The following is a 14,109-nucleotide window of genomic DNA, read 5'->3' as shown; positions in this document are numbered from 1 at the left end:
TGCACAGCACATGCAACCTGAGCAACATTGCACTGCAACATTTGCTTGCTTCAGCTATTTCTCAGTCTTAGCACTCCTTAGAATATGCTGAGACAGAACTGAACCTATACTGTACTGCCTAACTCAAAACATCAGCTACATGCTATGTAAACTCAAAGCAGGTAGAAGCAAACCAATCCTCAAAACTATTTGGTAATTAGAAATTGCTGTCAACTCAGCTTCTGCTCAGGTAGTTGTGCTTAGCTACTGCAGTGCATAGAGTTAATTTTTTTAAAAAAGCAAAAGTGATGTTGGTGTACCTGCTTATTGTGAGATTTTGATCAGCTCTGGCCCATCTTGAGCTGATACAAGCAGAGTGTAATCCCTTTGTCCGCAACGAAAGGATAAGCAGGTATCGTGCTACATGCTAATTGTTTTATTTCTCATCTATACCGAGAACACACAAACGTACATGTTGCCTCTGAGAGAGCAGAGAAGCAACTCACTCTCCAACAAAGAAACGACAGAACAGTGAAAAACAGGAAACCAGTGTACATCACATCCAGTCTCCCATTCCCGTGGGAATCCAACTGTGGAATGTAAACAATATCTTGTGACAAGCAGTTTTGCTGCTCAGTGAGGGAAATGGAAACCAACACTTATGACTACCCCACATGTGTCCAAAGGGGTTAATTCATGTTAACGTAGTCAAAAGCTGAGGCAAGCCTATTGGGCCTTGATCCCCACTCACTTAGTATCAATTGTATTGATACATAACCCTTTCAGAAAAGTACAGGAATCATCTTGGTTTCCCCATTACAAGAGATGCATGGGTGAAAGTGTTTATTCATATTCATTAAGAATTCCAAATCACTAGTATTTACTGTGAAATAACATTAATGGGAAGCAATTCATAAATTGAATCAGTTATACAAAGTGTATCTATACAGTAACTAAGCAAAACAACAACCCTCAAAAAACAAAACAATTGTTCCAGTTACAAAGTTCCCCCCTGTGAATTAACATTTACAAAACAACGTGTTGGTTTGTCTTCTAGTAGCGGCAATATCCAAACATGTTAGCACCTGTTATGGGCCTTTCTCCCTCAGCTGAAAAAAAGAGTACAAATACAGTGTTTCCTCCACTTACTCAGAGAAACAAATAAAACTGCCTATAATATATGCCTCAACTGCCAAACTGCAAGTAGCTCTGATCTCTTGACATAATTGCCCATAGCTTTCATTCCTGTGTTTATGGAATGAGGCACCTCATTTTGGAGCAAGTTCCTGTGATGTGTACAACTAGCAAGATTGCTATTTTTTTCACAATGTTGGTATTAACCTAGAGTGGTGTGTTTTCCAATTTTCACAGAACTTAAAAGCCACTAGAATTGCCACTTAAGGTATATTTGGGAAGAGAAGGTACATCACCCACCCACCCTCAAACTGCAGAGATTTGTTCCCGTTAGTAAAGTACTACTGTAATGGTCCACACTGTCATGGGGAATGCAAGTACTTCACTTTGTTTGGTGAATCCTTGAGAGGACAACACAAGTCAGAAAAATGAAACATACCATTCTGCACATACCACCCATCTGCATCACATGATGCCTTAAGATCCATAGTTTGCTTCATCAAATGCCTTTCTGGCCCGTTTCAGTTCTTCATTCATTGTTAACAAGTCTTTCACACGAGCAAACTTCCGTGGGTCTTTACGGATCAGGAAGACAATATCTTCAACCTGTACTCGACCTTGCCGTCCAATTGACATTGCTTTGTGGGTCTATTGGTAGGAAAGAATTGATCAGTCACATACATTCTAAGAGAGGTTCAGTACCTGTACCATGGATTTGACCATGTGTTCTCTTGAATATTTGGATTTCTTCCCTTGCAGCAACCTGTATCATGACATGAATTGTAGTCAAACAGCACTAAAACAGAGCCTCCATTATGCTTGTAGCACTCTTCATTTATTCATTTAAAGTGGGTTGATCAATAGTTGCCTTATATACATCTTCCCTTCAATGCTCTGCTCTTTGGTTTTCAAGTAACAAACAGCAGCACCAAAAACAAAGCTCATATCTCACAACATCTGCTTCACCCAATTTGTAAACAAGCAAGACCTACCATTTCTGTGATGAATTCTATAACCAAGTCTTCAAGAATATCCACTGACTCTGTGTAAGGATTCTGGTCATCTCCAAATCCATACATCATACATCTTACTGTAGAATGAACAAACGCCCACAGTGAGATATGGAATGGAAGCACTCTAGAAAACTTAAGACCTATTCACTATGTTTCTCAATAAATGTGACCCGGCAGTCATATTCTTCCAAATTGTTCAAGCAAGCAGAAGCCTACATCTAAGCTCCTCAACTAATTTTTAAGTTGCAAATATTCCCCACTTGGAAGTATAGGCTGGATGATACAGGGCTCTTAAATCAAAACACTGTCACCCTGTTGATGGCAGTATGCATACTTTTAAGGACAATGCCCAATAAGGTGTTTTTTCAATGGAACCTTGATGCTAAGAACTGCAGAAAGTACAGTTATACCTCAAGTTGAATATGCTTCATGTTGAGCACGTTTGAGTTGTACTCCGCGGCAACCCGGAAGTAACGGAGCGCAAAATGACATCACGTGCATGCGCAGAAGCGGTGAAAAGCAACGCGCGCGCAGATGTGCCGTCACTAGTTACTTTTGCTTCTGGGTGCGAATGGGGCTCCGGAACGGATCCAGTTCGTATCCAGAGGTACCACTGTATGTGTAACTCCAATGAAAAGCTGCATGTCCAATTATTGATCCCAAATGAACAATACTAGTCAACAGATCTCTATTTTGTTCTGGTTATATTGAAGAAAGCTTAGACTGTTTTGCCAAGTATACTTCAGTGCAACTAGATACTGTCCAAATTAGTAGTTGTGTGAATACTGCATTACTGCAGAAAAATGACGTTCCCTTGAAGGGAGTCTTCAAGGAAATGGCATCTTACTGTAGCACTGAAGTATTTAGAACCCAAACTGAGGGCATTCAGCACAAGGCCTTTCTTCCCTTACCCTGAAGGCAGGGGAATGATAGGCTAATGCAGGAGTGTCCAAACTTTTTTCAAAGAGGGACCGGATTAAACCGACCGGCAGACCGAATAAGGCCCCTGGAAGGGACTTTGAACATGCCTGGGCTAATGTGTGCTTCCTAACAGCCACAGAAGAATGCAGCAACAAGGTCGACAAATACAGATGTGGCATTCTAAATCAAAATCTGAGGGAGAGTTCACATGTACATGTTAATCTCTAGAAAACATCAAGATCAAGTGTTGGAGCATGTATGCATGAAATTATAATTTCAGATTAAATACTTTTTATTCTACCTCACATAATTTCACACAGTACATTTTAATGGAAATAGTTCACACATTCATCTATGAATCAAGTAACATCAAATGGCATGCAAAAATGTGTGAATCGGCCCTTAGTCTCAAGCTGGGCATGACATGAGGGGGTTTCTACTTCTATTTATCCTCCAGTCTTTTCTGGAGTTTAACTGTGATATCAATATTCAAAAAGCGGTTTATGGAGGTGGGAAAGGGGTCCTTTAGAAAGTAGGAAAACGTGAAGAGGTTAAACCTTATAATAGCATGAAACACAGGACGCTGCCTTACACCAAGTAAGATCTTTTAGCTCAGTATTGTCTACACCAGGGGTGGGGAACCTGTGGCCCTTCAGTTGTTGGGAGTCTAAATCCCATCAGCCCCTCCCAGCATGATCAGTTGATCCCCAACTTACATTCCTTGGAGAACAGCCTCTTCCTTTTCCCCTGTGCACCATCTGGGCCTCCTCCAGCCTCCTCAGTATCTTCTTCAAACTAAAGTGGGGGGGGCGGAGAATCCCAAACAAGAATACAAGAGAATAATAATAATAATAATAATAATAATAATAATAATAATAATAATATTTTTTTATTTATACCCCGTCCATCTGGCTGGGTTTCCCCAGCCACTCTGGGCGGCTTCCAACAGAATATTAAAATACAATAGTCTATTAAACATTAAAAGCTTCCCTAAATTATAAATTATAAACTAGGCTAGAACTGAATGACAGAACAGCGAACCTCTGAACAATATCCTACAAACCCAAGAGAAAGTGGCAAGGAAGGGGAAAGTAAAGGCTAAGCGGGTATCAGATTGCAGCCGCACCCCCCTGCCCTCCCCGCCCCCTCTTTCCCCGAAGCCAGCAAGCGCCTTCTCCAGACTCCCACCCCGACCTTTCCTACTCACAGGAGGGTCCTCTTCTTCGTCCGCCATGACTGCAGCAGCCTCCTTCCCTTCCAGGCTTCCGCCGGGATAGCAACTCGCGTTCTTATTGGTCGCGTCGACGGGCACTCTTGAGCATGCTCTCTCGGAGCTAATGAAGCTGTAGACCTTGCCCTTTTCTAGTCCCTTCTTTCCGTAGCTCTGAGGAACGCGAAATGGGAGTGGGGGGTGGGTTTACAAAGCTAGCAGCACGCGTGCGCAGTAGGAGCGACTGAAGTCCCTCGCCCTCTTTGGAAATGGATATGCCATAATAACCCCATTCAAAGCGCATGAGGAGTTTGTTTCTGGGGCAAGATGGGCAGGGTGTTGGAGAAAGCTGAAACATATTAAACAACCAATTCCCGCCCTTTGTGAGTAGCAACGGACGGTTCAAACAAGGAGCTTTGTGGCACCTTAAAGATGAACAGGTTTGCAGCAGCACAAGTTTAGAGTCCACTTCATCAGTACATTCAGTATTCAAACCCCATATGCTACAATAAATCGGCTATTCCTTAATGTGCCACAAGACTGTTATTTGTGGTGTCTTTGTAACTTCTGTTTGCTCTCGAATATACAGATTTGAGCAGGAAGGAATAAAAAAGGCAGTGATGGTGATAGAAGTAAAAAAAAAAAAAGACCTGCTCCTTTTCCCTTATGGGGTACCAAAGAACTCATATAGAGTCCTTTTGTAGGTTCTCTATCAGTAGGAGAAAATAGCAGAGACCAACCAGAGAATATTGAGAAGCAAAGCAGCTAGTAAGCCTGATCTTTATTAACTGTTGCAACAGGGTGCTCCCCCACACGCAGGAGAGAGGAGGAGGACCCAGAGCCATGCGTGCAAGCCCTTGTATAAACATTTTAAATTGCCTACCCTGGAGTCCAAGACCACCGCCGGAAACATCATACATACATCACAGAAAAGGCGGTCTACAACAGAAATCTGAGTGCGTTGTTTATCTCCTGTCTGCCAAGTTACCTGATTGCATTATCTCGTTTTTGGCTACTCTTTTGTTATTATAACTACTTAATTCCTGAATCTAGGTCACAGGCTCACACCCTGTTCATATCTTGAATGTGCCCTTAAGACAGGATTTGTGAGGACAGGATTTGTGAGGAAAGAGACAATGGGGAGGTTCCCCACTTTGACCTTGCAGACAAATATTTGAGGTCAATTTGTTCGGGACCTAATCTGTGGGGTTTCAGACATGTGGTTTATATATACAGTTATGAACATATATATTTATGTTCATAACTGTATATAACTTAAAATTCTTATAACAGATGGTCCTGAAGCAGCTCTCCAATGCAACAGCAGCTCCTTACTGTTTCCATTCCAGGATGCTGCTTGCCAGCTAGCAATGAAACCACAAGCATTAAGCATTTATTGACATCAGTTTGCTATAGTGTGAGAGAGATACGTGCTCAGACCTCATTTTCTTGTTAAGCTCAAGCAGAGGGAATGCTGCCTTGCCCCACTACTGGGGCTAAATCAGCATAGCAAAAGTAGAGTGATTTATGTAAGCATTTGTCACAAGTAACTAGGGAGCAGCCACTCTGCTTACCTTAATTTTTTATGCAAATATTTATGCCACTGGGCTCATTTCCCTCCCTCCTGCATAATCATGTATCAAAATACTTGCTAACTGAGGGTAACACTTCATGAAGGGGACACTAGTCCGGTCAATTTAAGATTGTAATAAATCTGTTACTTAATTAAAATGCAGTGGCAGCTGGGCCATTTAACATGTGGCGAGATAAAGCCACATAAATGCTTGAACAGTGTTGGCGATCAACTGCAGAGTGGAACTAGAACTCAGTTGTGAGCATATAATGAGAGCATATAATGGAACCCTAACAGGCATGGATCACCATGCCTGTTAGGGTTCCATTATATGCTCTCATTAAGTTTCTCTATCTGGACTAAAGAGAAACACATCTTGCTTCTAAGCATAGACCTTTGCTCTGGTCCAATCAGTCAAGGGTGAGAAAATATGTACACTGTGAAATAATTAGCTGAAGCTGTATAAACAACTTAAATAGCATTTATTATACACAAATTATTCACAAGGCTTGGAAAAAAGAGAAGTGTGCAGAGCAATAAATCTTGTCTCTTTTATTGGAAGAACAACGAAGATGAGTCATTAAGATTTGGGAATGAAGTATCATCAAGTGGATAGGGGAAGATTTCCAGTAACGTGTGCTATAAAGCATCTCAGCACATGGATCCCAAAGCAGTACAAAGAACTGTAGAAACAATGAGAAAATGTTATTTGATAAGAGTGGATCATTTGCATTACATGTACAGTTCTATTTCTGACTGGGTAAGAACCCCTTTTCAAGTTTTACCTGACAGGAAAGAGTTGAGGAAAGCACACTTGCGTCTTTTTGTTAACAAAGTCTTGAATCTGTATCACATTTCTTGTCATCACTCCTTTTGATGCTTTGTCAATTTTAGTTAATACAATCTGCAAAAACAACAACACACACCCAATATTTTAAACATTGTAGAGCAACTCTTAAAGAAGTCTTGAATTCTTGGTAAAGTCTTTCAAATTTAGCTCTCAGATTAGGTAAGTATGCTAACATTGTTGATGAGTCTTTTTACTCTACAAAACAATTTAAAAAAACCCAAATTGTGTATTTTGTTCTCTTCCAACTTTTCCTCACTCCAGCTTTATACTTATTGGAGACTTCTGTGCGAGGGAAAAAAAACAGGTTTTCATATCTTCCTTAAGAAAAAGAAAGGGATGAGGCTTAGTGAGAACATTTTAAGAGTCAATGGATCAGACTAATAACTTAGTACTGTATATTTATTTATTTCAATATTTATGTCTTCTTTCAATTTCTAAATCTACAAGACAAATATATTTCATTTCTAAAGGTGAACAGAGATCTCCATATCTTGTTAATCTTCCAGTATAACGTTTTGGATTACTATTTTGTGTTGGATCCAGAGGATCTATGTTAGGGCTAAGCAACCTGGTTAGGACTGAGGGCAAGGTCGGAAACCTTTATATTTTCAAATTCATCTTCACAAACATGAAAGCTAAAACAGTATACAGTATTTAAATAACAGCTAGGAATCTAGGATTCTAACAAGTATCAATGCACACATAGTGAAACTTGGGGTGTTAATAGCATACCTTCAGTACATGATAAAGCTGCTTCAGTTTTAATCACCTATGATCATAATTCATAAAAATCTTGCCTGTGTTATTCTTTTTTCAACACAGGCTTTTAAAATCTCCTAGTCAAGTCTAATAGTTTCTACTTGCAAGTCATTTTTCAAACCACTATTCAACTGATAATAACAAAAAAAAGGACACTAATATTAACTGGACAAATGTATAACTTTGGCGGAATGGTGAATGACATCCAGTGTTGTTCATGCACCTGTACTACTGGCTTCCTCTTCCTTTCCTTCCTCCTGCAGCCTCCAAACATGCCAAAAACCTGAATTGGGGACCCTGATGAGCAGATTGGAGGAGTGTCACATGGGGCTACAGGAAAGAGGAAAAAAGAAAAGAAGCCCCATTGCACTTGCAGAAGTCTGCTTACACGGCAATGAATACTTCCTAGTTTCTGCTACATGCCTTTTTAGTCCTCCTAGTTCAATATATTGACTGCTGACTGCCTTCATTTTTAAACAAAAATCACAACTCACAACATAAGGAATCCCAAATTCTTCCAACATTTCTATAGCAACTTTGTCCATTTCCTGAATTCCGACCAGGCCGTCCACTAATAAGAATGTCCGTTTCAGACTAGAAAACATAAAACCACAGCTCACAACTGTGCTTTGCAGCAATATATATTCTTTATCTGCAAATCCTAAATCTAGCCCAGGCAACAATTATACAAGCAACAATGTGGTCATCCTTTTCTACCTGCTGGGATGATACAGATGACCACACTACCGTTGGGTGAACAAGCTTATTCTGGGGCAGTTTGGTCATTTGTATGGACTCCAATACGTCCTATGCTACAAAGCAGGCAATCAGTAGGCATCACGACAATTTTGGGTGACCTCTTTTTGCACAGGACTTTGTGGAAAGTTTTGCAAGTGCCTCCAATCAGCGGTGTATTTGGCCAAGTTGGGGATTTACCTGCCCTACACCTGATGCATATAAAACAGCCTCATGGGCCAAATGGGAAGGCTCAGTGGGCCTGATTAGACTTGAAGGCCAGAGGTTCTTCACCACTGCTGTAAAGAATGCTGTAAGACTATGTTAAAATAATATTTACAAGTACTGTGACTGGCTGAAGTTTAAATAGACGCTGCATCTAAAAGCTATTTCACATGCCTTAGTTAGTCTAAGACACTTCCCCATATTGTTATAACATGGATTGTCTTTAAAATAATATTTTTTAACCTAAATTATTTCCCCACATAATCCTGTAGAAACGACTGAAGTGAAATTTCAAGCTGTTATCTTACTTTGCACGGTGATTTAAATAAGGCTCCACCATCTCTGCAAAATCTTTTGGTGATCTGTAACCATAGCCTGGCATATCCACCAAAGTAAATAAATCCCCCACTTTGAAGAAATTCAGTTTCTTAGTGTGGCCCTGGAGAAAAAAAATGGGAGGGTTAGGGTTGTTTGTTTCATCTTATTCCAAAACTGCAAAACTGGGGTGGTTTCTCAGTTAAGATGATGAAATGCCACTGCTCCTCATTTGGCCAGTCTCTGACATGAAAGCATATGTAAGTATCATCGGATGGCTGTGGAAGATTGCTGTTCATACAGAGTATATCGCACAATTTCTCAACACCTGATCATCCAACAAGGGAGAAGAGATCCAAGAGCATCTGGGACAGCAACCACATTTCTGGTATAGAAATACTAATTTCAAACTCACTGTGCTAGGGGAGACATGAAAGCTCTGTCTGAGTACGTAACTTCTTGGTTCTCTCCTTCCAAGCTGGATCCTTTCTACCAGTTACAAACAATGTCACAATAATTGTCACAGAACAGAGGGCTGTATCTGACTAGTCCATTTATTTCAATGGGTCTGCTCTGAGATGCAACCCAGGAACAGCCTGCTTTTAGTTGGGCTCAATTAAATTCCAAAGTCAATGTAATAAAATCTCCGAATGCTACTTACTGGATTTTTGGAAACTCTGACTTCAACATCAGGGGACAATGAAAACAGAGCCTTTATTAAGGAGGATTTTCCAACATTGCTTCTTCCTAAAAAGCAAACCTGTGGGAAGAAGTTACAGTTATTTCACATTTATCTTTCTCATCCAATGACGTGTATTAAAGCAAGGAGTCGTACATCTATTCTCTCTGTTGTTACCCTGACCACAGTGCACAGTTCAACAGATAGGCCCAGTTACAGCAGATAATACATTTCTCCAGAGAATATGGATTCCTTGCTACAACTCAATTCTCTTTTGGATCAAATAACTCTCAAGATCTACAAAATGTGAGGACATCTAAAAGAAAAGGGAGTCCTCAGAGTCCTCAGTTCTTATTGGACAAGATTTTAGCAGTCCCATTTAGGAGAATTGGTATGAGGAATGCATGCCACTTTGAAAGGTTCCTTGGCTTTTCCAGAAGTTTGCATCTACAGGGGAATAATGTGGGAGAGCAACCTGAAATTCTGCTACTGGAATTATGAAATTGGGAAAGTTGCCTTTATTTGGCTTGTCAACTTTGCAGACCAAGTTTGAACATGCTTACTTTAAAGGAAATGCCTGAATGTATTTTTTAATAAATACACTTAGGACTGCAGCTTGTTCCCTAATTCTGAAACTAGCGGGACAATACTGAATATTTATTGATTTTGATGGTATTCTCTTTCCCAAGTATGCTTAGGATTACTTAAACAGACATGATTTACATATATTTGGATGCACCTTTTATTCTGATGCGTTCCCCCTCCCCCTTTTTTAAAATGGTACTTTTTCATTTCTTAGCACAGGCGCCTTGGGGAAGCAGTGAGAGTAAGATCAATGTATGTAATGCAAAAGGATGGGGACTAAAGGATGGACCTGGGGATTACAAGGAAGAACAGGGTGCTGTATTGAGTGAAACTCCCTAATTGGAAGACTGCTCAGATTCCCCCCTAGCTTTAAGGCTAAATCCAGAAGCATGTATCTCAAGAAACACTGGTACAGTCTACACCTGACCACAGCTTGTGCCCCTGAGTAGAGCTTTCTCTTCAGGTTTTGTTACAGAAAAATCATAGTCATACGCCATAGTCAAATTCAACTGGACTTAACTGTCCAGGGGTCCTTACCTTTTTACCTTTTACAGAAAAGTCAACACCTCATTTAAAAGATACCAATTTCCCACACTGCTTTTGAATTATGGTGCTGGAGGAGACTCTTGAGAGTCCCATGGACTGCAAGAAGATCAAACCTATCCATTCTGAAGGAAATCAGCCCTGAGTGCTCACTGGAAGGACAGATCCTGAAGCTGAGGCTCCAATACTTTGGCCACCTCATGAGAAGACTCCCTGGAAAAGACCCTGATGTTGGGAAAGATGGAGGGCACAAGGAGAAGGGGACAACAGAGGACGAGATGGTTGGACAGTGTTCTCGAAGCTATGAACATGAGCCTGACCAAACTGTGGGAGGCAGTGGAAGACAGGAGTGCCTGGCGTGTTCTGGTCCATGGGGTCACGAAGAGTCGGAAACGACTAAACGACTAAACAACAACAACAACAACAACAATTTCCCACACATAGTGACCTAGCATGGCTAGACGGTTATCAGTTATATTTTGTTGGAAGCTGACAAGCATGGATGGGGCAACCCAGTCAGATGGGTGGCATATTATTATTATTATTATTATTATTATTATTATTATTATTATTATTATTTTAACATCATTGCCACTGCAAACTTGCTGCTTTGGGCAAACAAAATTCTCCATCATGAGGACCAGAAACTTTGCTTTGACAACTGAATTCAAGGCCATATTCTGCAATCAAAGCAAAGTACATTTATACAACCCATAGCTTTAGCAACTCCCCTTCCTCTCCCCCCCACCCCATGACACTTCAAACAATGCAATTGGTTCTTCTTTTCCCATAAGCACTCACATGGCAACTGAAGTTGCTCCTAAGGATAAAAATTGCATTTCATTGACCTCACCTCAGGCTGTGACAATTGGGGAGCGTGATCCATGCGGACAGCTGAAGTGAAATAATCAATGGGGTGCCACCGCGTTGAAATGAAAAACACCTCTGCTTTGTTGATTTCATTGTGGTTAGGATTGAAAATCTGGAAGGATGATGTGTCCACGCTAGAGGTCAGGTATCTTGCCATTTCTTGGAGAGGGAACGCGACTCCAGTGAACTGTTTTTCGTTTAATTGCAAGACTTCTGAAAACGAAGCATACTTTATGGGGCTGCTTCTGGTTGCAAGGTGTCTCCTCAGCAGGTAGCTAATTGTTAGAAGTCTTCTTGGTTTTGCTTTCTGGAGCACCATTGTGCCTGGATTTTCAACAGCCACACAATCAACTCAGGTCCTTCATATTTTTAAAAACAAAAACTTCTGTTGTGGGTTCTTGAGTTCTGACTGCTGTTTTAAAGACAAATAAGAGGAGGATTTAAGTTATTGTAGCAATTGCCAAAAACACCACCAACAACATACAAACGCAAATTCATCCCTCAGTGCATTAAACCACTGCTTTCCTTCAAGACTTTCAGCACAGGTGCCAGACAGAACAATATACAGTGGTACCTCAGGTTAAGTACTTAATTCGTTCCGGAGGTCCGTTCTTTACCTGAAACTGTTCTTAACCTGAAGCACCACTTTAGCTAATGGGGCCTCCTGCTGCCGCCGTGCCACCAGAGCACGATTTCTGTTCTTATCCTGAAGCAAAGTTCTTAACCTGAAGCACTATTTCTGGGTTAGCGGAGTCTGTAACCTGAAGCGTATGTAACCTGAAGCGTACCGTATGTAACCCAAGGTACCACTGTACACATAGTGCAATCCTCCACATTTCTGCTCAAAACTAAAAAACTAAAATGCAATCCTTTGCGTATGTGTTCAGAAGTAACTCCCTCCAAGTTCAGCTGCACTTATTCCCAGGTACTTCTTTTCTAAGAAGAAAACTGATATAGAAACAGGGCCAGCACTGGAAAATTAGATTCCATATGCCCCACCCCCCATCAAAAATCCACAAATTGGTGAGAGGCAACATTTTCATGGATGTCCATTAAAACATACGTGTAAAGTTGACATGCATTTCAATATGTATTTTTATAATATATATTTTCAACTGCTGGTTTTATTTATACTTTGGGTGGGGGAGGGAAATAGGTCAGCTTGCTTTTAACTTCAGACTTTTATTGCTAACTGTAATGTATATTTTATGCAAACCACTTAAGAGGTGGAATGGACTCCCTTGGAAGATGGGCTCTCCTTCCTTGGGAGGTTTTTAATAATAATAATAATAATAATAATAATAATAATAATAATAATAATAATAATTATTATTATTTATACCCCACCCATCTGGCTGGGTTTCCCCAGCCACTCTAGGCAGCTTCCAACAAAATATTAAAATACAATAATCTGTTAAACATTAAAAGCTTCCCTAAACAGGGCTGCCTTCAAATGTCTTCTAAAAGTCTGATAGTTTAAGCAGAGGTTGGATAGCCATCTGCCATAGATACTTTAGTTGTGATTCCTGCAATGGACTAGATTACTCTTGGGATCCTTTCGACCTCTACGTTTCTAACTATTCCGTTTCCGCAATTAGGCAATACTGAGTACAAAATTCTGCTCATTTAATAAATAAAAAGGGGCCATTTCAAGCCAATGGAGAAAGGAGCCCTCGGTTGAAACCGATCATCTACCTGCTGACTCCGAAGTTGGCACCCATTCGCTCCAGTGGCGCATCTTCCAAAATAAGTGCTCACCCGCCAACCCGACAGCAGCCAAGGGAAGCTGAGCCCCAAGACTCACGCTTTTTTTCTCCGCACTCTGAATACCTAAAGCCACAACTGCTGCTTCCCCCACTTACCTGGGTATGTAAGCCCCACTGCATTCAGCAGGACTCACTTCCAAACAGACATGCTTAGTTAGGGCTTGCAATCTACGCCAGGGAGCGCAGCGCATCCGCCGGAGTCTTTAACCCGGAAGCCAGGACGATCGCTCCGCCTCCTTCCTGGTCTAAAGAACCGCAGGTAGTTAAGTCACTTGTAGGGTAAGCTCCTCTGAGTTGCTTGTAGGTCTCCCGTTCGTCTGCTGCTTGCAACGGGGCGAGGAGTCAATGCGCGGCTGCTTTGCAAGCGCGGCAACCAAGTCAAACGCTCAGCCTCAGGGCTGCTCCCTTCGCTTTTAGGAGGGATCACTGCGGACCAGATCGGCGATCGCAAGGCAATGCGGTCGCTTCGGCTTCAAAACTCTTTTTTAAATAGCTCACCCTTTCCACAGAGTCAGAATGCCTGCATTTGCTCCTACTTGGTACCTGCGTGTATTGAGAAAGGGAGGGAGGCAAGACGAGGCAATGCTGCCAAATCACAGTCCGTCCTGGGGGGGGGGCGGGGGGGGACCTGGATTTCCTCCAAGATGGAGAGAATCGCTTTCGTTCCCGCTGTTGAGAAAGAGGAGCACGTGGCGTCAGAGCCGCTGTCTGTACATACAGGAATTGTACATTCCTGCCCACACAGGAATCTTACTTGGAATAGGCTTTGTTGAACACCTGAGGCTTACTTCTGAGTAAACATGCTTTGGGCTGCTCTGACTGCTAGGTCTGCAAAAGGGCCACTCAGACTAGACGTTCTCCTTGGGGATGGGGGCATAGCTGTCAACGTTTTCCCCTTTTTAAGGGAAAGTCCCTTATTCTGAATAGGATTCCTCGCAAGAAAAGGGAAAAG

The 14,109-nt window shown here is 41.5% G+C and overlaps 2 protein-coding genes across 6 annotated transcripts; both read right to left on the bottom strand.

The window, feature by feature from the left end:
• Positions 1 to 783: 783 nt before the first annotated feature.
• On the bottom strand, positions 784 to 4,411 carry TAF13 (TATA-box binding protein associated factor 13). Of its 3 annotated transcripts, none has more exons than XM_083611839.1 (5): positions 4,255 to 4,411; positions 3,764 to 3,842; positions 2,106 to 2,203; positions 1,553 to 1,761; positions 784 to 1,088 (listed from the first exon to the last, which is right to left on the bottom strand). In XM_083611839.1, the coding sequence occupies exons 1-4, from the start codon at positions 4,279 to 4,281 to the stop codon at positions 1,591 to 1,593; spliced, it is 375 nt and encodes a 124-aa protein (XP_083467965.1). In that variant the 5' UTR covers positions 4,282 to 4,411; the 3' UTR covers positions 784 to 1,088; positions 1,553 to 1,590. The 3 variants fall into 3 exon arrangements, with proteins under 3 accessions (XP_083467965.1, XP_083467964.1, XP_083467963.1); XM_083611838.1 differs by having other exon boundaries at positions 1,567 to 1,761; XM_083611837.1 differs by having other exon boundaries at positions 784 to 1,761.
• Positions 4,412 to 6,298: 1,887 nt separating this feature from the next.
• GTPBP8 (GTP binding protein 8) lies at positions 6,299 to 13,715 on the bottom strand. Of its 3 annotated transcripts, XR_014547674.1 has the most exons (8): positions 13,254 to 13,399; positions 11,375 to 11,803; positions 9,376 to 9,474; positions 8,708 to 8,838; positions 7,934 to 8,033; positions 7,663 to 7,769; positions 6,616 to 6,734; positions 6,299 to 6,513 (listed from the first exon to the last, which is right to left on the bottom strand). XR_014547674.1 is itself a non-coding variant. In XM_083611835.1 (7 exons), exons 2-7 carry the CDS (start codon positions 11,708 to 11,710, stop codon positions 6,435 to 6,437), a joined length of 864 nt encoding a protein of 287 aa, XP_083467961.1. In that variant the 5' UTR covers positions 11,711 to 11,803; positions 13,254 to 13,715; the 3' UTR covers positions 6,299 to 6,434. The 3 variants fall into 3 exon arrangements, 2 of the variants coding, with proteins under 2 accessions (XP_083467961.1, XP_083467962.1); XM_083611835.1 differs by lacking the exon at positions 7,663 to 7,769 and having other exon boundaries at positions 13,254 to 13,715; XM_083611836.1 differs by lacking the exon at positions 7,663 to 7,769 and having other exon boundaries at positions 13,292 to 13,427.
• Between the last annotated feature and the right edge of the window lie 394 nt (positions 13,716 to 14,109).

The sequence above is a fragment of the Podarcis filfolensis genome, assembly GCF_964270895.1.
Source record: "Podarcis filfolensis genome assembly, chromosome: 4".
Classification (NCBI taxonomy): Eukaryota; Metazoa; Chordata; class Lepidosauria; order Squamata; family Lacertidae; genus Podarcis; species Podarcis filfolensis.
This window is presented reverse-complemented; position numbering and strand designations above follow the sequence as displayed.

Excerpts from the sequence above, each read along its gene's own strand:
- GTPBP8 (XM_083611835.1), bottom strand. The coding sequence starts at position 11,710 with ATGGTGCTCCAGAAAGCAAAACCAAGAAGACTTCTAACAATTAGCTAC. Across the intron at positions 8,839-9,375 it reads TCAGAGTTTCCAAAAATCCA|GGCCACACTAAGAAACTGAA; the intron begins GTAAGTAGCATT and ends TTTTTTCTCCAG. Across the intron at positions 6,735-7,933 it reads AATTTGGGATTCCTTATGTT|ATTGTATTAACTAAAATTGA; the intron begins GTGAGTTGTGAT and ends TTGTTTTTGCAG.
- TAF13 (XM_083611837.1), bottom strand. The coding sequence starts at position 4,281 with ATGGCGGACGAAGAAGAGGACCCTCCT. Across the intron at positions 3,843-4,254 it reads ACGAAGAAGAGGACCCTCCT|TTTGAAGAAGATACTGAGGA; the intron begins GTGAGTAGGAAA and ends CCCCCACTTTAG. Across the intron at positions 2,204-3,763 it reads GAGGCTGTTCTCCAAGGAAT|TAAGATGTATGATGTATGGA; the intron begins GTAAGTTGGGGA and ends TTCATTCTACAG.